This window comes from Taudactylus pleione, unplaced genomic scaffold, assembly GCF_031769625.1.
Source record: "Taudactylus pleione unplaced genomic scaffold, aTauple2 ptg000861l, whole genome shotgun sequence".
NCBI lineage: Eukaryota > Metazoa > Chordata > Amphibia > Anura > Myobatrachidae > Taudactylus > Taudactylus pleione.
Window position 1 is genome coordinate 1,776,438 of NW_028285263.1, and position 21,902 is coordinate 1,798,339.

The following is a 21,902-nucleotide window of genomic DNA, read 5'->3' on the forward strand; positions in this document are numbered from 1 at the left end:
TGTGAACCGCAAAAAAGGACGTTAATGAGGTCGCAGGCCGCCATATTGGTACACCCTGAGGGACGCTTGTTCCATCCTACAAAAGTGTTCCGACATGTGAGCGGCCCCGTACTATCCGCCACTAATATACTCCCCGGGAGCCCGGTGTGTCTGCTCTCCGTCCTTTACACAGTAGTTATGTACAATGCGGTGCTCGCGCTTCTATTAGGGTTAGTACGGTAGATGAGGATGAGTGACGGAAATCGGGCCAATCACACCCACACAGACCGCTCCACCAATAAGAAGCTGGAAGGCGTGGTCTGGTTCCCGAGGTAGCTGCTGGTGGTGGTTAGTACTCCTGAGCCTGGACGGTCCTGATGGTCACACACTGCTGGGAGACATGGGGGGCAGAGGGCTGACCCTGATACTGCTGCTGCTGTCACACCCCCTGCTGGTCTGGGGTAGGTATAACAGCTGCAACTGCTGGGAGACATGGGGGGCAGAGGGCTGACCCTGATACTGCTGTCACACCCCCTGCTGGTCTGGGGTAGGTATAACATGCACACTGCTGGGAGACATGGGGAGCAGAGGGCTGACCCTGATACTGCTGCTGTCACACCCCCTGCTGGTCTGGGGTAGGTATAACATGCACACTGCTGGGAGACATGGGGGGCAGAGTGATGACCCTGATACTGCTGCTGTCACACCCCCTGCTGGTCTGGGGTAGGTATAACAGCTGCAACTGCTGGGAGACATGGGGGGCAGAGGGCTGACCCTGATACTGCTGCTGCTGTCACACCCCCTGCTGGTCTGGGGTAGGTATAACAGCTGCACACTGCTGGGAGACATGGGGGGCAGAGGGCTGACCCTGATACTGCTGTCACACCCCCTGCTGGTCTGGGGTAGGTATAACAGCTGCACACTGCTGGGAGACATGGGGGCAGAGGGCTGACCCTGATACTGCTGTCACACCCCCTGCTGGTCTGGGGTAGGTATAACATGCACACTGCTGGGAGACATGGGGGGCAGAGGGCTGACCCTGCTAATGCTGCTGTCACACCCCCTGCTGGTCTGGGGTAGGTATAACACTGCTGGGAGACATGGGGGGCAGAGGGCTGACCCTGCTAATGCTGCTGTCACACCCCCTGCTGGTCTGGGGTAGGTATAACAGCTGCACACTGCTGGGAGACATGGGGGGCAGAGGGCTGACCCTGCTAATGCTGCTGTCACACCCCCTGCTGGTCTGGGGTAGGTATAACACTGCTGGGAGACATGGGGGGCAGAGTGCTGATACTGCTGCTGTCACACCCCCTGCTGGTCTGGGGTAGGTATAACACTGCTGGGAGACATGGGGGGCAGAGGGCTGACCCTGCTAATGCTGCTGTCACACCCCCTGCTGGTCTGGGGTAGGTATAACAGCTGCACACTGCTGGGAGACATGGGGGGCAGAGGGCTGACCCTGCTAATGCTGCTGTCACACCCCCTGCTGGTCTGGGGTAGGTATAACACTGCTGGGAGACATGGGGGGCAGAGTGCTGATACTGCTGCTGTCACACCCCCTGCTGGTCTGGGGTAGGTATAACACTGTTGGGAGACATGGGGGGCAGAGGGTTGATACCTGCTGCTGTCACACCCCCTGCTGGTCTGGGGTAGGTATAACAGCATTTTATTTTGAATATATAATGAACATACGGTCAGTTATTGATGCCTTTATGAACTGCAATATTGTTTGAATTTTAATTCTCTTAGAACTATACAAATTATTTATATATAATGCCACATAGATAATCACTACAATAATATACCGGCACCATTTATCTTAGAAAAAGAGATGTATGATGCAATATGTAGCTGCAAAGGCAGATTCTGTGTATCGCTGGCTCTTTGTTTAGTATCATCACCCTCTTCCAGGTACAGTGTCAGATATCAGGCGTGAGCCCGCGTCCTGTCAGGCCTTCGCCAGACACTAGCTTTCATTGTCTACATTGCAGTCAACCAAGAAAACCTGTGATATGTCGCTGTGTTCCAGCACAAATAATGGGATGTTGGAACAAGAGTCTCTTCCAAAGTTTTGGTTGCACTTTCCATGGAAAATCTTGGCTTCTCCGATACCTTCTTATCAGTGAGATGGTAAGGAGCACGCTTTTCACTTGTCCTCAAAGGCCGTGGCTTGGAAAAGCCATACTGTATACACAGAGTTTGGTCTAAATTGTGGTCACTGCAAGATTTCTGGAACACACTATTCCCGTTTTGTATTAGAAGTCCTTACTGATACTTATATATGGAGCCAGCATACATTGCAGCCCCTTTATAGTTGGGGCAATAGCACACAGACTGGGTATTAGCATGCAGAGAGTTGGGAGAGGCCTGCGTGCACTATCAGAGGTCCTGCTCCATCCCCCCCAAACTCTACAGAACATATTCACCACCAATAAGTAAAAACCTTTTAAAAGAATAAGATTCACGATGAAGTTTGGGAGTCTGATAAATAAAAATGTCACACAAAGTTCAGGTCTTCAGGCTCGTACAGAAGTTTCATTCATTGGGGCTTAAGGAGACTGTAAAGTCTGTACACAGGCCGATGGTCTGTCGCACTTTGTGTGTTACCCACATGGGGCAGCAATGACAGACGGAAGGGAATGTGAGAGCGTTATATTTATATAACCTTACAGGACAAGCCCCTGTCCTCTCCATATGATTACGTTGTAGCTATTGGTCAGTAGTGGAAGGTATGATGAATATTCAGTCATTCCTGGCTAATTACACATTGGCTCGGTGACCCAGGGTTCCTCCCTTTACATCTCCTGTCCTCTATCTCTCCAGGTCTCCGCTTCCAGGAATACCTGTATTTCCAAGTGCTGAGCCCGGGGGACATTCGCTACATATACACTGCCACCCCAGCCAAGGACTTTGGAGGAGTGTTTGTAAGTATGTGTTTGTCATTGCTGTTAGGTATATTCACCATTCAGTATATGAGTGATATTTTTATGTGTACCGGTCACCTCCATACAGTGTATCCATAGGGTGACATCACAGAGACGCCTGCTCCTTACACTACACAGAGAGATAGTAAGCGGGGGGTGCTGGTAAGCGTGCAGGTGTACCGGTCACCTCCATACAGTGTATCCATAGGGTGACATCACCGAGGCGCCTGCTCCTTACACTACACAGAGAGATAGTAAGCGGGAGGTGCTGGTAAGTGTGCAGGTGTAGTGGTCACCTCCATACAGTGTTTCCATAGGGTGACATCACAGAGGCGCCTGCTCCTTACACTACACAGAGAGATAGTAAGCGGGAGGTGCTGGTAAGCGTGCAGGTGTAGTGGTCACCTCCATACAGTGTATCCATAGGGTGACATCACAGAGGCGCCTGCTCCTTACACTACACAGAGAGATAGTAAGCGGGAGGTGCTGGTAAGCATGCAGGTGTAGTGGTCACCTCCATACAGTGTATCCATAGGGTGACATCACCGAGGCGCCTGCTCCTTACACTACACAGAGAGATAGTAAGCGGGAGGTGCTGGTAAGCGTGCAGGTGTACCGGTCACCTCCATACAGTGTATCCATAGGGTGACATCACAGAGACGCCTGCTCCTTACACTACACAGAGAGATGGTAAGCGGGAGGTGCTGGTAAGCGTACGGGTGTACCGGTCACCTCCATACAGTGTATCCATAGGGTGACATCACAGAGGTGCCTGCTCCTTACACTACACAGAGAGATAGTAAGCGGGAGGTGCTGGTAAGCGTGCGGGTGTACCGGTTACCTCCATACAGTGTTATGGCACCCCTACCATATTTGTGGGATCCTATCTCTGGAAGTCTCAGCAGCGTATGAAGAGAATAGACTTAGAGCGGTAATAAGCCGGGTTGGGTGTGAGACGTAGATGAATGTAATGATGTGATCCCAGAGACCCTGTAATGGGGATCTTATTAATGTGTTTCCTCCTAGAGTCAGCGATATGAGCAGATCCACCTGGTCCCTGCTGATCCCCCGGAGGCCTGCAGTGAGCTGAGCAATGGGGCATTTATCCAGGGGCAGATCGCACTGGTTGAGCGGGGGTAAGTCTTTATCACACCACTGTGTATAAGGTGGCACAGATCTCACAGCAGCTGGCATACGAGGGTGAGCAGCTTGGAAGCAGTGGGTAGCCCGGGAAAGAGAGTAGGGGAGAGGCACGCCAGTCTGGCTCCAGCATTCAGGATGGACTGTAGGAGGGACAGACAGATGGAGGCCAGTGAGCAGGAGGTTACAGGAATCAGGACATGAGGAATGAGGGGACCTCGGGCTGAGATATTTCCTCCTCTGCGTAGAAGGAGCATATTTTGGTGATGTTGCAGAGGTGAAGGCGACCAGATAACGAGAAAAACAGGACCTGGCGGGTGAAGCTATAAGTGCAGAGTAAAGGATGACACAAGTCTGTCTGTGGGACAGGGGAGAGTGACGTGGGTCTGGGGTAGTGACATTGCTGGAGACGCAGATGGACACATGGATAAGGAACACAATGAGAAGGAGGGGAGGCAGATTTCGGTGTCACCTGCATGGAGGGATAGAAATGGCTGAAGCAGTGTCCGAGTTCGCTGACAGAAGAGGTGTAGATAGAGAAGAGATGGCCAGGAACCGAGCCTTAGCGGGGCCACACAGCGGAAGAGGGCTAAACCAAGAGAGGTAGGAGCCAAACCAGGAGAGAGCAGAGTCCCGGAGGGCAGGGTATCGGGGAGAGCCATGGATGGTGCAGAAGTGGCCCTTGGACTTGGCTCAGAGTAGGTCATTGGTCATTTTGGTGAGGGCAGTTTTGGTTGAATGAATAGGGCAGAAACCTGACTAAAGAGAGTCGGAGGAGAGGAAATGGGGCATTTGCTGCAACGGAAGTTCACAAAATTTGGAAGCAAAGGGGAGCAGAGTGATGGGGCAGAAGTAGGGGAGAGGGGAAAGGGTTTATTGGGAACGGGGGAGATGGGGACGTGTGTGGAAGCAGAGGAGGAGATACAATTCGGGAGCAAAGTGCATGTAGGGGTGTCGGGGGAGGAGCGTGTGACTATCTCATGCACTGAGGGGGGATTTCATTGTGGATAATGTCGGGATTGTCTGTAAAGTAAGTGGCAAAGCTCTGTACCAATGAGGGAGGTCAGAGAAGTGATCGGACTGACGACTGGCTGTTAGAGATTGTTATATGTTATTTATAAGGCGCCACAAAGGTTCCATAGCGCCGCGCAAGGGGATGAAACATAACCACAGACTAATGCAGACAGTATGAAAGTCTTGTATACAAAATTAAGTTGCGCAGAAGAGGGACTATTGTCTGGCGAGAGTGAGGGCGGTGTAGGGGGACGAAAACATGAAGCTAAAGGTTATGACATCCGCATTGGGGAGGGATTTCCGCAATAGATGATCCTCAGGGCATGAGTACGCTGTAGGTGGTGAGTCTGTGGGGGATGCCAGGCCTGGGGTTAGGAGTGTGGGGACTGGGGCTGGAGCATCGAGGGCATTACAGAGCGTAGTGTTGGGGCAGGACTGGCAATCATATAGGAGCACAGAGGGAGATGGAGGGCAGAAAGTAGGGAGCAAAGAAGAGAGAGATTGGTGAGAGAAGGGGGGATGACTGATATATAGAACGATTTCCCTTGAACTCCCCGTGCAGCTCACCGGCCCTCCTGGACAGACTATTTCTTGCGAGACTGTGCAATGTGACTAACGACCTATCGTGCATCCTTAATGATTTCCAGCGTATCGTTAAGGAGATTGCCAGATCTTACCTGCAGTAAGATCTGAAGATACGACAAACGACCTGCTGGACCGCGCATTGGATCGTTATCATTCCTGGAAGCTGCACGATTTGCGCTTTTTGTAAACGAAGTATCGTTCCCATGGTTCGTTTTCGTGCAAATCCTGCCTAAAGTCGTCCAGCGTGTGGGCACCTTAAGTCTTGGGAACTCAGCGGAGAGTAATGGCTCGATCCAATTAGGTGCGATGCACTCGCGTGTGTGAGTCATCGCGACAGTGGCCGTGCTTGGCGGCTGCCCAGATTTGTCTGAAATTCCTCGCTGCTCCATAGGGCAGCAAGCGAATTCAATGGCGAGTCTGGCTGCGAAGGGTGCGATGGGCCGTTGCCGGCGTTTTAACGCCATTGCAACGGCTCATCGCACCTAATTGGATGGAGCCGCCCGAAGTGTGAAAACCAGACGCAAGGTTGTTGAGTATTTGGGAGGTGGACGGTTACTGCTGACGATGCTGAGGTGAAGAAAAATGAGGGGAAATTCGAATAAAGGTAGAATAAGAGTCCGGGAGGGATGAATCCGTGTGTACCGAGTCCGACGGGAGACCGTAGGATGTATGTTCCACCACTGTGATGGTTCCACAGACGAGGAGAGGGGGCAAAGATGGCCGCCGTGAGTGTACAGGAGAAGCTGGGTGGGAATGAGATAGCAGGGCTAAGGGTAAGGGTTTTGCAGCTCATTGAGCGGTGGATTTATGGCTGGATTGATGGTACTGGGGCCTGGGGCCGATCTCGGCATTGGCAGATCGCATAGTGTACATGCAGTGAGCTGATACTTTGTGACTCATTACTCTCAGGTCATAGTGATGGACTCATGATGACCAATGTTTAGTGGGTAACAAGGAAGCAATTGGCACATTACGCTATTATTCTGACATCTTTTTGTTTAACACATTTTCCTGTCTCCTTGGAAACTGTAACATTTCTCCCTTTTATAATTAGATTCTGCATATGCGGTATTTAACTCCAGCACTTTCCTGTGAAGTCGTGACCATGTCCTATTTAACCTGACAAATGGTTTTCTCCACACCAGACAGCCTCACGGGTTTTATATATGAAACCTTCATAGCCACCGTAAGAACCGGTTACAGTGAGCTAACAGCGGCCAACAGACCGATGCTACCGTGGAAATTTTTTGTCAGGCTGCTGTCAATGATTTGCAATTCTACAGATTTCCAAAGTTGTTATGTAACTACCATGGCACTCATGGCACATTCTGTAGTGAGCAGAGAGGCTTTGGAATGCCTTCTCTGAGTTCTGAGTTTACCCTTTTATCCTCCCTTCTTGTTAAAATGATTTACTGCATAGAACCCCAAAATATTTGCTCAGTGCTCTTCTACACTCACCCTGGAATGATAAATCGTCTGTTTATATGAATTAACTGCTGGGCTCTGGTATATCTCTACGCCTTTCCTGGCAAGTCTCCCTCCCTTAATATGAAACCGGTATGATCCGACCTGCATGATGGTTTTGCGCACACACAAACCCTCCTTCAGTTCATTTTTAATTTTTCATTATTTGTTAACAGAGGTTGTTCATTCCTGTCCAAGACGCGGGTGATTCAGGAACATGGCGGCAGGGCAGTGATTATTGCTGACAGCGCTACGGACAATGACAGCGTCTACGTGGAGATGATTCAGGATAACACAGGGAGGACAGCAGAAATCCCTGCCCTCTTCCTGCTCGGGAGAGACGGGTATGTACAAGGTCGGCCATGCCGTATGGCCAGGCACACACTATACATAGGGTCTGATAGAGCGACTGCACGGGTCACAAATCCTCACCTCTGTAATTCGGGATGTAGTCAAAATACTGACGGTCGTGATCCCATCTGTTGTTATCGCGGCGGCGGAATCCCGACCCGGGACTAAACATAGGCGGCTAAATTCCGAAGCGAGTATACACCGACGCCGAAATCCCGACAGACGGCATCCCGATGAAAGGTAAACGGGGTGCCCTTAGCGAGGAGGGGGGTTAGCATTAGGCACCATGTTGAATTATAGCTTTACTATGCTGCATATATGCATTATTACTAAGAAACTGCGTTCTCTGATCCGTGCTAATCTCACTGCACAGCAGTGCAATTGTCCGGCCTGTGCCAGCCTTGCCCTGATCAGTACCCGTCCCATGGATGAGAAGGGGCCCATTCCCGTACCGGCTGTATTAGAGTGTACATAGTAATATATAGCCCTCCCGTTACTTGTAATGCTTGGTAAACCCCAATTGCGTTATGTTCCATACGATTAATCCGCTATAGCTGGTCTCCATTTTGGCCTCGGACCTGGTGTTGGAGCATCGTCCTGAGATGTCTCCGCCATGTTCTTAGCCACTGGCAACCAATGGGTTTACAGATCCTGACAATGGGGCTCATTCAGCATGGATCACAATTTCAACCGCCTCCGCAGATCGGCAGATGGTGTGTACATGCGTCAGTGCTTGGGAGTGGTCGGAGAAATACAGGCGTGCTAGTCCGTTAAAAGGCCATTACATGGGCATGCATAAATTAGCTTACTGCGTGCAGCGAGGTTAGCAATTTCTAAGACAGGTCAGAGCTGCTGTAATTGTGCGTGACGGTCCGATGTTACCGGTGTATACACAGGACTGTGAGGTATTACAGATGTGAGATAGCAGTAGTGGGTGTCTCTATGCTGGCTGAGCTGTGGCCGATGTTACCGGTGTATACACAGGACTGTGAGGTATTACAGATGTGAGATAGCAGTAGTGGGTGCCTCTATGCTGGCTGTGCTGTGGCTGATGTTACAGATGTATACACAGGACTGTGAGGTATTACAGATGTGAGATAGCAGTAGTGGGCGCCTCTATGCTGGCTGTGCTGTGGCTGATGTTACAGATGTATACACAGGACTGTGAGGTATTACAGATGTGAGATAGCAGTAGTGGGCGTCTCTATGCTGGCTGTGCTGTGGCTGATGTTACAGATGTATACACAGGACTGTGAGGTATTACAGATGTGAGATAGCAGTAGTGGGCGCCTCTATGCTGGCTGTGCTGTGGCTGATGTTACTGATGTATACAGAGGACTGTGAGGTATTACAGATGTGAGATAGCAGTAGTGGGTGTCTCTATGCTGGCTGTGCTGTGGCTGATGTTACCGGTGTATACACAGGACTGTGAGGTATTACAGATGTGAGATAGCAGTAGTGGGTGTCTCTATGCTGGCTGAGCTGTGGCCGATGTTACCGGTGTATACACAGGACTGTGAGGTATTACAGATGTGAGATAGCAGTAGTGGGTGTCTCTATGCTGGCTGAGCTGTGGCCGATGTTACCGGTGTATACACAGGACTGTGAGGTATTACAGATGTGAGATAGCAGTAGTGGGTGCCTCTATGCTGGCTGTGCTGTGGCCGATGTTACAGATGTATACACAGGACTGTGAGGTATTACAGATGTGAGATAGCAGTAGTGGGCGTCTCTATGCTGGCTGTGCTGTGGCTGATGTTACAGATGTATACACAGGACTGTGAGGTATTACAGATGTGAGAGCAGTAGTGGGCGCCTCTATGCTGGCTGTGCTGTGGCTGATGTTACAGATGTATACACAGGACTGTGAGGTATTACAGATGTGAGATAGCAGTAGTGGGTGTCTCTATGCTGGCTGTGCTGTGGCTGATGTTACTGATGTATACACAGGACTGTGAGGTATTACAGATGTGAGATAGCAGTAGTGGGTGTCTATGCTGGCTGTGCTGTGGCTGATGTTACAGATGTATACACAGGACTGTGAGGTATTACAGATGTGAGATAGCAGTAGTGGGTGTCTCTATGCTGGCTGTGCTGTGGCTGATGTTACAGATGTATACACAGGACTGAGGTATTACAGATGTGAGATAGCAGTAGTGGGCGTCTCTATGCTGGCTGTGCTGTGGCTGATGTTACAGATGTATACACAGGACTGTGAGGTATTACAGATGTGAGATAGCAGTAGTGGGCGCCTCTATGCTGGCTGTGCTGTGGCTGATGTTACAGATGTATACACAGGACTGTGAGGTATTACAGATGTGAGATAGCAGTAGTGGGTGTCTCTATGCTGGCTGTGCTGTGGCTGATGTTACCGGTGTATACACAGGACTGTGAGGTATTACAGATGTGAGATAGCAGTAGTGGGCGTCTCTATGCTGGCTGACCTGTGGCTGATGTTACAGATGTATACACAGGACTGTGAGGTATTACAGATGTGAGATAGCAGTAGTGGGCGCCTCTATGCTGGCTGTGCTGTGGCTGATGTTACAGATGTATACACAGGACTGTGAGGTATTACAGATGTGAGATAGCAGTAGTGGGTGTCTCTATGCTGGCTGTGCTGTGGCTGATGTTACCGGTGTATACACAGGACTGTGAGGTATTACAGATGTGAGATAGCAGTAGTGGGCGTCTCTATGCTGGCTGTGCTGTGGCTGATGTTACAGATGTATACACAGGACTGTGAGGTATTACAGATGTGAGAAAGCAGTAGTGGCGCCTCTATGCTGGCTGTGCTGTGGCTGATGTTACAGATGTATACACAGGACTGTGAGGTATTACAGATGTGAGATAGCAGTAGTGGGCGTCTCTATGCTGGCTGACCTGTGGCTGATGTTACTGATGTATACACAGGACTGTGAGGTATTACAGATGTGAGATAGCAGTAGTGGGCGTCTCTATGCTGGCTGTGCTGTGGCTGATGTTACAGATGTATACACAGGACTGTGAGGTATTACAGATGTGAGATAGCAGTAGTGGGCGTCTCTATGCTGGCTGTGCTGTGGCTGATGTTACAGATGTATACACAGGACTGAGGTATTACAGATGTGAGATAGCAGTAGTGGGCGCCTCTATGCTGGCTGTGCTGTGGCTGATGTTACAGATGTATACACAGGACTGTGAGGTATTACAGATGTGAGATAGCAGTAGTGGGTGTCTCTATGCTGGCTGACCTGTGGCTGATGTTACTGATGTATACACAGGACTGTGAGGTATTACAGACGTGAGATAGCAGTAGTGGGTGTCTCTATGCTGGCTGACCTGTGGCTGATGTTACTGATGTATACACAGGACTGAGGTATTACAGATGTGAGATAGCAGTAGTGGGTGTCTATGCTGGCTGTGCTGTGGCTGATGTTACAGATGTATACACAGGACTGTGAGGTATTACAGATGTGAGATAGCAGCAGTGGGTGTCTCTATGCTGGCTGTGCTGTGGCTGATGTTACAGATGTATACACAGGACTGTGAGGTATTACAGATGTGAGATAGCAGTAGTGGGTGTCTCTATGCTGGCTGTGCTGTGGCTGATGTTACAGATGTATACACAGGACTGTGAGGTATTACAGATGTGAGATAGCAGTAGTGTGTGTCTCTATGCTGGCTGTGCTGTGGCTGATGTTACAGATATATACACAGGACTGTGAGGTATTACAGATGTGAGATAGCAGTAGTGTGTGTCTCTATGCTGGCTGAGCTGTGGCTGATGTTACAGATGTATACACAGGACTGTGAGGTATTACAGATGTGAGATAGCAGTAGTGGGTGTCTCTATGCTGGCTGAGCTGTGGCTGATGTTACAGATGTATACACAGGACTGTGAGGTATTACAGATGTGAGATAGCAGTAGTGGGTGTCTCTATGCTGGCTGTGCTGCTGCTGATGTTACAGATGTATACACAGGACTGTGAGGTATTACAGATGTGAGATAGCAGTAGTGGGTGTCTCTATGCTGGCTGACCTGTGGCTGATGTTACTGATGTATACACAGGACTGTGAGGTATTACAGACGTGAGATAGCAGTAGTGGGTGTCTCTATGCTGGCTGACCTGTGGCTGTTACAGATGTATACACAGGACTGAGGTATTACAGATGTGAGATAGCAGTAGTGGGTGTCTCTATGCTGGCTGTGCTGTGGTTGATGTTACAGATGTATACACAGGACTGTGAGGTATTACAGATGTGAGATAGCAGTAGTGGGTGTCTCTATGCTGGCTGAGCTGTGGCTGATGTTACAGATGTATACAGAGGACTGAGATATTACAGATGTGAGATAGCAGTATTGGGTGTCTCTATGCTGGCTGAGCTGTGGCTGATGTTACAGATGTATACAGAGGACTGTGAGATATTACAGATGTGAGATAGCAGTAGTGGGCGTCTCTATGCTGGCTGTGCTGTGGCTGATGTTACTGATAGATACACAGGACTGAGGTATTACAGATGTGAGATAGCAGTAGTGGGCGTCTCTATGCTGGCTGAGCTTTGGCTGATGTTACAGATGTATACACAGGACTGTGAGGTATTACAGATGTGAGATAGCGGTAGTGGGTGTCTCTATGCTGGCTGTGCTGCGGCTGATGTTACAGATGTATACACAGGACTGTGTGGTATAACAGATGTGAGATAGCAGTAGTGAGTGTCTCTATGCTGGCCGAGCTGTGGCTGATGTTACAGATGTATACACAGGATTGAGGTATTACAGATGTGAGATAGCAGTAGTGGGTGTCTCTATGCTGGCTGTGCTGTGGCTGATGTTACAGATGTATACACAGGACTGAGGTATTACAGATGTGAGAAAGCAGTAGTGGGTGTCTCTATGCTGGCTGTGCTGTGGCTGATGTTACAGATGTATACACAGGACTGTGAGGTATTACAGATGTGAGATAGCAGTAGTGTGTGTCTCTATGCTGGCTGAGCTGTGGCTGATGTTACAGATGTATACACTGGACTGTGAGGTATTACAGATGTGAGATAGCAGTAGTGGGTGTCTCTATGCTGGCTGTGCTATGGCTGATGTTACAGATGTATACACAGGACTGTGAGGTATTACAGATGTGAGATAGCAGTAGTGGGTGTCTCTATGCTGGCTGAGCTGTGGCCGATGTTACCGGTGTATACAGAGGACTGTGAGGTATTACAGATGTGAGATAGCAGTAGTGGGTGTCTCTATGCTGGCTGAGCTGTGGCCGATGTTACCGGTGTATACACAGGACTGTGAGGTATTACAGATGTGAGATAGCAGTAGTGGGTGTCTCTATGCTGGCTGAGCTGTGGCCGATGTTACCGGTGTATACACAGGACTGTGAGGTATTACAGATGTGAGATAGCAGTAGTGGGTGCCTCTATGCTGGCTGTGCTGTGGCCGATGTTACAGATGTATACACAGGACTGTGAGGTATTACAGATGTGAGATAGCAGTAGTGGGCGTCTCTATGCTGGCTGTGCTGTGGCTGATGTTACAGATGTATACACAGGACTGTGAGGTATTACAGATGTGAGAGCAGTAGTGGGCGCCTCTATGCTGGCTGTGCTGTGGCTGATGTTACAGATGTATACACAGGACTGTGAGGTATTACAGATGTGAGATAGCAGTAGTGGGTGTCTCTATGCTGGCTGTGCTGTGGCTGATGTTACTGATGTATACACAGGACTGTGAGGTATTACAGATGTGAGATAGCAGTAGTGGGTGTCTATGCTGGCTGTGCTGTGGCTGATGTTACAGATGTATACACAGGACTGTGAGGTATTACAGATGTGAGATAGCAGTAGTGGGTGTCTCTATGCTGGCTGTGCTGTGGCTGATGTTACAGATGTATACACAGGACTGAGGTATTACAGATGTGAGATAGCAGTAGTGGGCGTCTCTATGCTGGCTGTGCTGTGGCTGATGTTACAGATGTATACACAGGACTGTGAGGTATTACAGATGTGAGATAGCAGTAGTGGGCGCCTCTATGCTGGCTGTGCTGTGGCTGATGTTACAGATGTATACACAGGACTGTGAGGTATTACAGATGTGAGATAGCAGTAGTGGGTGTCTCTATGCTGGCTGTGCTGTGGCTGATGTTACCGGTGTATACACAGGACTGTGAGGTATTACAGATGTGAGATAGCAGTAGTGGGCGTCTCTATGCTGGCTGACCTGTGGCTGATGTTACAGATGTATACACAGGACTGTGAGGTATTACAGATGTGAGATAGCAGTAGTGGGCGCCTCTATGCTGGCTGTGCTGTGGCTGATGTTACAGATGTATACACAGGACTGTGAGGTATTACAGATGTGAGATAGCAGTAGTGGGTGTCTCTATGCTGGCTGTGCTGTGGCTGATGTTACCGGTGTATACACAGGACTGTGAGGTATTACAGATGTGAGATAGCAGTAGTGGGCGTCTCTATGCTGGCTGTGCTGTGGCTGATGTTACAGATGTATACACAGGACTGTGAGGTATTACAGATGTGAGAAAGCAGTAGTGGCGCCTCTATGCTGGCTGTGCTGTGGCTGATGTTACAGATGTATACACAGGACTGTGAGGTATTACAGATGTGAGATAGCAGTAGTGGGCGTCTCTATGCTGGCTGACCTGTGGCTGATGTTACTGATGTATACACAGGACTGTGAGGTATTACAGATGTGAGATAGCAGTAGTGGGCGTCTCTATGCTGGCTGTGCTGTGGCTGATGTTACAGATGTATACACAGGACTGTGAGGTATTACAGATGTGAGATAGCAGTAGTGGGCGTCTCTATGCTGGCTGTGCTGTGGCTGATGTTACAGATGTATACACAGGACTGAGGTATTACAGATGTGAGATAGCAGTAGTGGGCGCCTCTATGCTGGCTGTGCTGTGGCTGATGTTACAGATGTATACACAGGACTGTGAGGTATTACAGATGTGAGATAGCAGTAGTGGGTGTCTCTATGCTGGCTGACCTGTGGCTGATGTTACTGATGTATACACAGGACTGTGAGGTATTACAGACGTGAGATAGCAGTAGTGGGTGTCTCTATGCTGGCTGACCTGTGGCTGATGTTACTGATGTATACACAGGACTGAGGTATTACAGATGTGAGATAGCAGTAGTGGGTGTCTATGCTGGCTGTGCTGTGGCTGATGTTACAGATGTATACACAGGACTGTGAGGTATTACAGATGTGAGATAGCAGCAGTGGGTGTCTCTATGCTGGCTGTGCTGTGGCTGATGTTACAGATGTATACACAGGACTGTGAGGTATTACAGATGTGAGATAGCAGTAGTGGGTGTCTCTATGCTGGCTGTGCTGTGGCTGATGTTACAGATGTATACACAGGACTGTGAGGTATTACAGATGTGAGATAGCAGTAGTGTGTGTCTCTATGCTGGCTGTGCTGTGGCTGATGTTACAGATGTATACACAGGACTGTGAGGTATTACAGATGTGAGATAGCAGTAGTGGGTGTCTCTATGCTGGCTGAGCTGTGGCTGATGTTACAGATGTATACAGAGGACTGTGAGGTATTACAGATGTGAGATAGCAGTAGTGGGTGTCTCTATGCTGGCTGAGCTGTGGCTGATGTTACAGATGTATACACAGGACTGTGAGGTATTACAGATGTGAGATAGCAGTAGTGGGTGTCTCTATGCTGGCTGTGCTGCTGCTGATGTTACAGATGTATACACAGGACTGTGAGGTATTACAGATGTGAGATAGCAGTAGTGGGTGTCTCTATGCTGGCTGACCTGTGGCTGTTACAGATGTATACACAGGACTGAGGTATTACAGATGTGAGATAGCAGTAGTGGGTGTCTCTATGCTGGCTGTGCTGTGGTTGATGTTACAGATGTATACACAGGACTGTGAGGTATTACAGATGTGAGATAGCAGTAGTGGGTGTCTCTATGCTGGCTGTGCTGCGGCTGATGTTACAGATGTATACACAGGACTGTGTGGTATAACAGATGTGAGATAGCAGTAGTGAGTGTCTCTATGCTGGCCAAGCTGTGGCTGATGTTACAGATGTATACACAGGATTGAGGTATTACAGATGTGAGATAGCAGTAGTGGGTGTCTCTATGCTGGCTGTGCTGTGGCTGATGTTACAGTTGTATACACAGGACTGAGGTATTACAGATGTGAGAAAGCAGTAGTGGGTGTCTCTATACTGGCTGTGCTGTGGCTGATGTTACAGATGTATACACAGGACTGTGAGGTATTACAGATGTGAGATAGCAGTAGTGGGTGTCTCTATGCTGGCTGTGCTATGGCTGATGTTACAGATGTATACACAGGACTGTGAGGTATTACAGATGTGAGATAGCAGTAGTGGGTGTCTCTATGCTGGCTGAGCTGTGGCAGATGTTACAGATGTATACACAGGACTGAGGTATTACAGATGTGAGATAGTAGTGGGTGTCTCTATGCTGGCTGAGCTGTGGCTGATGTTACTGATGTATACAGAGGACTGTGAGATATTACAGATGTGAGATAGCAGTAGTGGGCGTCTCTATGCTGGCTGAGCTGTGGCTGATGTTACAGATGTATACACAGGACTGTGAGGTATTACAGATGCGAGATAGCAGTAGTGGGTGTCTCTATGCTGGCTGTGCTGTGGCTGATGTTACAGATGTATACACAGGACTGTGAGGTATTACAGATGTGAGATAGCAGTAGTGGGCGTCTCTATGCTGGCTGAGCTGTGGCTGATGTTACAGATGTATACACAGGACTGTGAGGTATTACAGATGTGAGATAGCAGTAGTGGGTGTCTATGCTGGCTGTGCTGTGGCTGATGTTACAGATGTATACACAGGACTGTGAGGTATTACAGATGTGAGATAGCAGTAGTGGGCGTCTCTATGCTGGCTGTGCTGCGGCTGATGTTACAGATGTATACACAGGACTGTGAGGTATTACAGATGTGAGATAGTAGTGGTTGTCTCCATGCTGGCTGAGCTGTGGCTGATGTTACAGATGTATACACAGGACTGAGGTATTACAGATGTGAGATAGCAGTAGTGGGTGTCTCTATGCTGGCTGTGCTGTGACTGATGTTACAGATGTATACACAGGACTGTGAGGTATTACAGATGTGAGATAGCAGTATTGGGTGTCTATGCTGGCTGAGCTGTGGCTGATGTTACAGATGTATACACAGGACTGTGAGGTGTTACAGATGTGAGATAGCAGTAGTGGGTGTCTCTATACTGGCTGTGCTGTGGCTGATGTTACAGATGTATACACAGGACTGTGAGGTATTACAAACGTGAGATAGCAGTAGTGGGTGTCTCTATGCTGGCTGAGCTGTGGCTGATGTTACAGATGTATACACAGGACTGTGAGGTATTACAGATGTGAGATAGCAGTAGTGGGTGTCTATGCTGGCTGTGCTGTGGCTGATGTTACAGATGTATACACAGGACTGTGAGGTATTACAGATGTGAGATAGCAGTAGTGGGCGTCTCTATGCTGGCTGAGCTGTGGCTGATGTTACAGATGTATACACAGGACTGTGAGGTATTACAGATGTGAGATAGCAGTAGTGGTTGTCTCCATGCTGGCTGAGCTGTGGCTGATGTTACAGATGTATACACAGGACTGAGGTATTACAGATGTGAGATAGCAGTAGTGGGTGTCTCTATGCTGGCTGTGCTGTGACTGATGTTACAGATGTATACACAGGACTGTGAGGTATTACAGATGTGAGATAGCAGTAGTGGGTGTCTATGCTGGCTGTGCTGTGGCTGATGTTACAGATGTATACACAGGACTGTGAGGTATTACAGATGTGAGATAGCAGTAGTGGGTGTCTATGCTGGCTGTGCTGTGGCTGATGTTACAGATGTATACACAGGACTGTGAGGTATTACAGATGTGAGATAGCAGTAGTGGGCGTCTCTATGCTGGCTGTGCTGCGGCTGATGTTACAGATGTATACACAGGACTGTGAGGTATTACAGATGTGAGCTAGCAGTAGTGGTTGTCTCCATGCTGGCTGAGCTGTGGCTGATGTTACAGATGTATACACAGGACTGAGGTATTACAGATGTGAGATAGCAGTAGTGGGTGTCTCTATGCTGGCTGTGCTGTGGCTGATGTTATAGATGTATACACAGGACTGTGAGGTATTACAGATGTGATATAGCGGTAGTCGGCGTCTCTATGCTGGCTGAGCGGTTGCAAACATTAGCATATTTTGGCAGCAGACCTGCGTGCGATTACGCAATAGCGATCCGTACTGAATTAGGCCCGATGGCTGAATCTGTGCTAAGAATTTATTTTCTATGGTTAAAATATATATAACAAGCGCTAAATAGATAAAAGTAAGAGAAACAAATGCAAAAATAAAATAAAATAATGTTTACAGCCCCTTTGGGGTAGTGTGTTTGGAGCAGGTTGAAAGGAATGGGGACGCTATTTCCGTGTCCACACAAAAAGTTCCAGATCTTGGCTTGGAGAGTAATGATGTAACGCTTTCCCTACCTCTAAGTCTGCTGTCCTCGCAGATCGGGGATCTCTGCCAGCCAGATAGTGTGTTGCCGTGGCGCCACTTGATGACATCAGACGCCCGGGCCTCGTGCGGTAAACGGATGGTTCTCCCAGAAGACTTTCTTCCGCTTTGCTCCTCACTGTCCCAACGCGTTTCACGCCACTGTCGGCGCTTTGTCAAGGATGGTTGGGGCATTCCCCAGAGTGCTCCTTAAATAGGGTAACTTTATTAGTCAATTAAGGTAAAACCCGGATATTCAAAACCGGAAGTGCCGTCCAAAAGAGCGGCAACCACATGTTAGTGGGAATAATGCATTTTTACTCTTACTATTGTGAAAAAATAATAATAAAGGAAGAAGGGAAACAAGTAAAAGTTATGTGCCTGGAGGGAAAATATTTATAGGAAAGCTTTCAGTTCTATATCAATATTAAGGCCATAAGGCTCCAAAGTTTCAAGATTATATATCCATTTTGTTTCGTTTTGTAGAAGTTTTTTCACAAGGTCTTCACCTCTCCAATGTGTAGTGATTTTTTGTATACCCATACATTTTAAGCCTTGTGGGTTGCAATTATGGTATTTGAGGAAATGTGCTGATAAATTATGGGTGGTCAAACCTCGTCTTATGTTATATAAATGTTCAGAAATTCTTACTTTGAGTCTTCTTTTCGTCTGGCCTACATATTGAAGGCCACAGGGACATTCAATTAGATATATAGCGCCTTCTGTTTCGCAAGAGATGTGATCTCTTATTTTGAAATCTTTTTTATTTTTGTTTGAAATAAAGTTTAGCACTGCTTTTGTTGTTGTTGTTGTTTGATTCTTGCACCCTTTGCAATTAAGGCAATGAAAAAAACCTTTCATCTGATGTTTTTCCATCTTCTCTATCGGTAAAAAGCTATTTGTTAATTCATTTTTCAGATTCTTTGCCTTCTTATAAATGACTCTGGGTTTAGTTGGGAGTATCTTTTTCACCTCCTCATCCAACATTAGTATGTGCCAATGTTTAGCTAGTATATTTTCGATTTTCTTATAGTTTCCATTCTACTGTGTAATAAAAATTGGTTGTCCCTCTATTCTTGATTCTCGTTGAAGTTTGTATTTAATCAGATCTTCTCTTTTCAACTGTGATGCTTTTTCTAATTGCTTTTGTAAAAATTGCTCATTATATCCTTTTTGTAGGAATTTTTGTTTCATTAGATCATTTTGTTCTTTAAAAGTTGAGTTTTCTGAGCAGTTCTCCTAATTCTGTGGAACTGTCCTCCGCAGAATTAGGAGAAACTGCTCAGAAAACTCAACTTTTAAAGAACAAAGTGATCTAATGAAACAAAAATTCCTACAAAAAGGATATAATGAGCAATTTTTACAAAAGCAATTAGAAAAAGCATCACAGTTGAAAAGAGAAGATCTGATTAAATACAAACTTCAACGAGAATCAAGAATAGAGGGACAACCAATTTTTATTACACAGTAGAATGGAAACTATAAGAAAATCGAAAATATACTAGCTAAACATTGGTACATACTAATGTTGGATGAGGAGGTGAAAAAGATACTCCCAACTAAACCCAGAGTCATTTATAAGAAGGCAAAGAATCTGAAAAATGAATTAACAAATAGCTTTTTACCGATAGAGAAGATGGAAGAACATCAGATGAAAGGTTTTTTTCATTGCCTTAATTGCAAAGGGTGCAAGAATCAAACAACAACAACAAAAGCAGTGCTAAACTTTATTTCAAACAAAAATAAAAAAGATTTCAAAATAAGAGATCACATCTCTTGCGAAACAGAAGGCGCTATATATCTAATTGAATGTCCCTGTGGCCTTCAATACGTAGGCCAGACGAAAAGAAGACTCAAAGTAAGAATTTCTGAACATTTATATAACATAAGACGAGGTTTGACCACCCATAATTTATCAGCACATTTCCTCAAATACCATAATTGCAACCCAAAAGGCTTAAAATTTATGGGTATACAAAAAATCACTACACATTGGAGAGGTGAAGACCTTGTGAAAAAACTTCTACAAAACGAAACAAAATGGATATATAATCTTGAAACTTTGGAGCCTTATGGCCTTAATATTGATATAGAACTGAAAGCTTTCCTATAAATATTTTCCCTCCAGGCACATAACTTTTACTTGTTTCCCTTCTTCCTTTATTATTATTTTTTCACAATAGTAAGAGAAAAAATGCATTATTCCCACTAACATGTGGTTGCCGCTCTTTTGGACGGCACTTCCGGTTTTGAATATCCGGGTTTTACCTTAATTGACTAATAAAGTTACCCTATTTAAGGAGCACTCTGGGGAATGCCCCAACCATCCTTGACAAAGCGCCGACAGTGGCGTGAAACGCGTTGGGACAGTGAGGAGCAAAGCGGAAGAAAGTCTTCTGGGAGAACCATCCGTTACCACACGAGGTCCGGGCGTCTGATGTCATCAAGTGGCGCCACGGCAACACACTATCTGGCTGGCAGAGATCCCCGGTCTGCGAGGACAGCAGACTTAGAGGTAGGGAAAGAGTTAGATCATTACTCACCAAGCCAAGATCTGGAACTTTTTGTGTGGACACTGAAACAGCGTCCCCATTCCTTTCAACCTGCTCCAAACACACTACCCCAAAGGGGCTGTAAACATTATTTTATTTTATTTTTGCATTTGTTTCTCTTACTTTTATCTATTTAGCGCTTGTTATATATATTTGAACCATTTACCAATTTTATCAAGCTGCTCACATTACCTCCCTTCCCCCCTCCCCTTTTCTTACATAGCGCAGATTATTGTTTTTTATCGTATTAATTTATTTTCTATGTCTTTTTGCCCCAGGTACATGATCCAGCGTTCCCTGGAACAGCACGGTCTACCCTGGGCCATCATCTCCATCCCAGTAAACGTCAGCAGCATCCCCACCTTTGAGCTCAGGCAGCCCCCCTGGACGTTCTGGTAGACGCACTGAGAGAGGAATGGTTTGCCGATGGCAGACGGCGTATTTATACACATGGACGGTTCTCGCTTTTGTGAAGCTGATTTTTGTATCTCTATTTTCTTGTCTTCCTCCGGCAAACCAGGATTTAGCCGTGTTGTGCAATACGTATGATCTGAGAAGTGCAGAATTCCCTTTTGTAAGACTTGTCTCCCCCCCCGACCATGATATTTCTAAACTTCTGGATCAGAAGTTGCCTGGGAGGGCATGCTGGAACTTGTAGTGGCTGTAAGGCCACAGGTTGTGCCATGGTGTTTTATAGATGTTACCTCCCTGTGCCCAGGTCTGGTATATGTATACTGCCCAGGTGGAGTCACAGAGTCTCTGCCACTATGGTAGATGATTCATTGTTCCGAATTTGCCACAGCCAGCAGGGTGATTGGGGACCTTTGTCCTCAGTGTTAAAGGGCTAAAACATGGTTCCCAAAAGTACAACAAGTGCGTCGCTCAGACATCAAAGTCCTGTAGTTTTTATAGTCTGTAAGTATTACATAAAACCTGCTCTGATGTCGGATAACCTATAAAATGTGAATTTCTAAGGGTAAATAAACGGTTTACAGTAGTTTATGGGGCGTAGTTATTTCTTCTCTGCCCTCCTGATCCTCGGTATTACTATAGGTCAGGGCTGATGTATAACGTCTCATTACAGAGGCCGCTTTCTCCATGTTCCTCACTGTCGTTCTGCGTGTAACTTGCAGATCCTGCACCCTACGAGGAAGCTCAGTACATACATGTGCTTTGGTGATGCTACAGTGCTTGGCATAGGGATTACTGATCCCTGCAATATAATGGTCAATCAACAATGGGTAACGCTCTCCCACTTCTTCGTGTATTTATATAACTCCTACAGCAGGGGTTAGGCAACCTGTGGCACTACACATCCCAGCATGCCCTGCCACAGTTTTGCTGTTAAGGCATGCTAAAACTGTGGC

The 21,902-nt window shown here is 47.3% G+C and overlaps 1 protein-coding gene across 2 annotated transcripts; it reads left to right on the forward strand.

The window, feature by feature from the left end:
• The first annotated feature begins 726 nt into the window (after positions 1-726).
• Positions 727-21,550, forward strand: PRADC1 (protease associated domain containing 1). 2 transcript variants are annotated; one of them, XM_088458874.1, is made up of 5 exons: positions 727-794; positions 2,803-2,903; positions 3,930-4,039; positions 7,283-7,450; positions 20,814-21,550. In XM_088458874.1, the coding sequence occupies exons 1-5, from the start codon at positions 734-736 to the stop codon at positions 20,932-20,934; spliced, it is 561 nt and encodes a 186-aa protein (XP_088315000.1). In that variant the 5' UTR covers positions 727-733; the 3' UTR covers positions 20,935-21,550. The 2 variants fall into 2 exon arrangements, with proteins under 2 accessions (XP_088315000.1, XP_088314999.1); XM_088458873.1 differs by lacking the exon at positions 727-794 and adding an exon at positions 1,328-1,475.
• The last annotated feature ends 352 nt before the right edge of the window (positions 21,551-21,902 follow it).

Coding starts and splice junctions, on each gene's coding strand:
- PRADC1 (XM_088458873.1), top strand. CDS start 1,328: ATGGGGGGCAGAGGGCTGACCCTGCTAATGCTGCTGTCACACCCCCTG. Junction 1,476..2,802: donor ACACCCCCTGCTGGTCTGGG/GTAGGTATAACA, acceptor CTATCTCTCCAG/GTCTCCGCTTCCAGGAATAC. Junction 4,040..7,282: donor ATCGCACTGGTTGAGCGGGG/GTAAGTCTTTAT, acceptor ATTTGTTAACAG/AGGTTGTTCATTCCTGTCCA.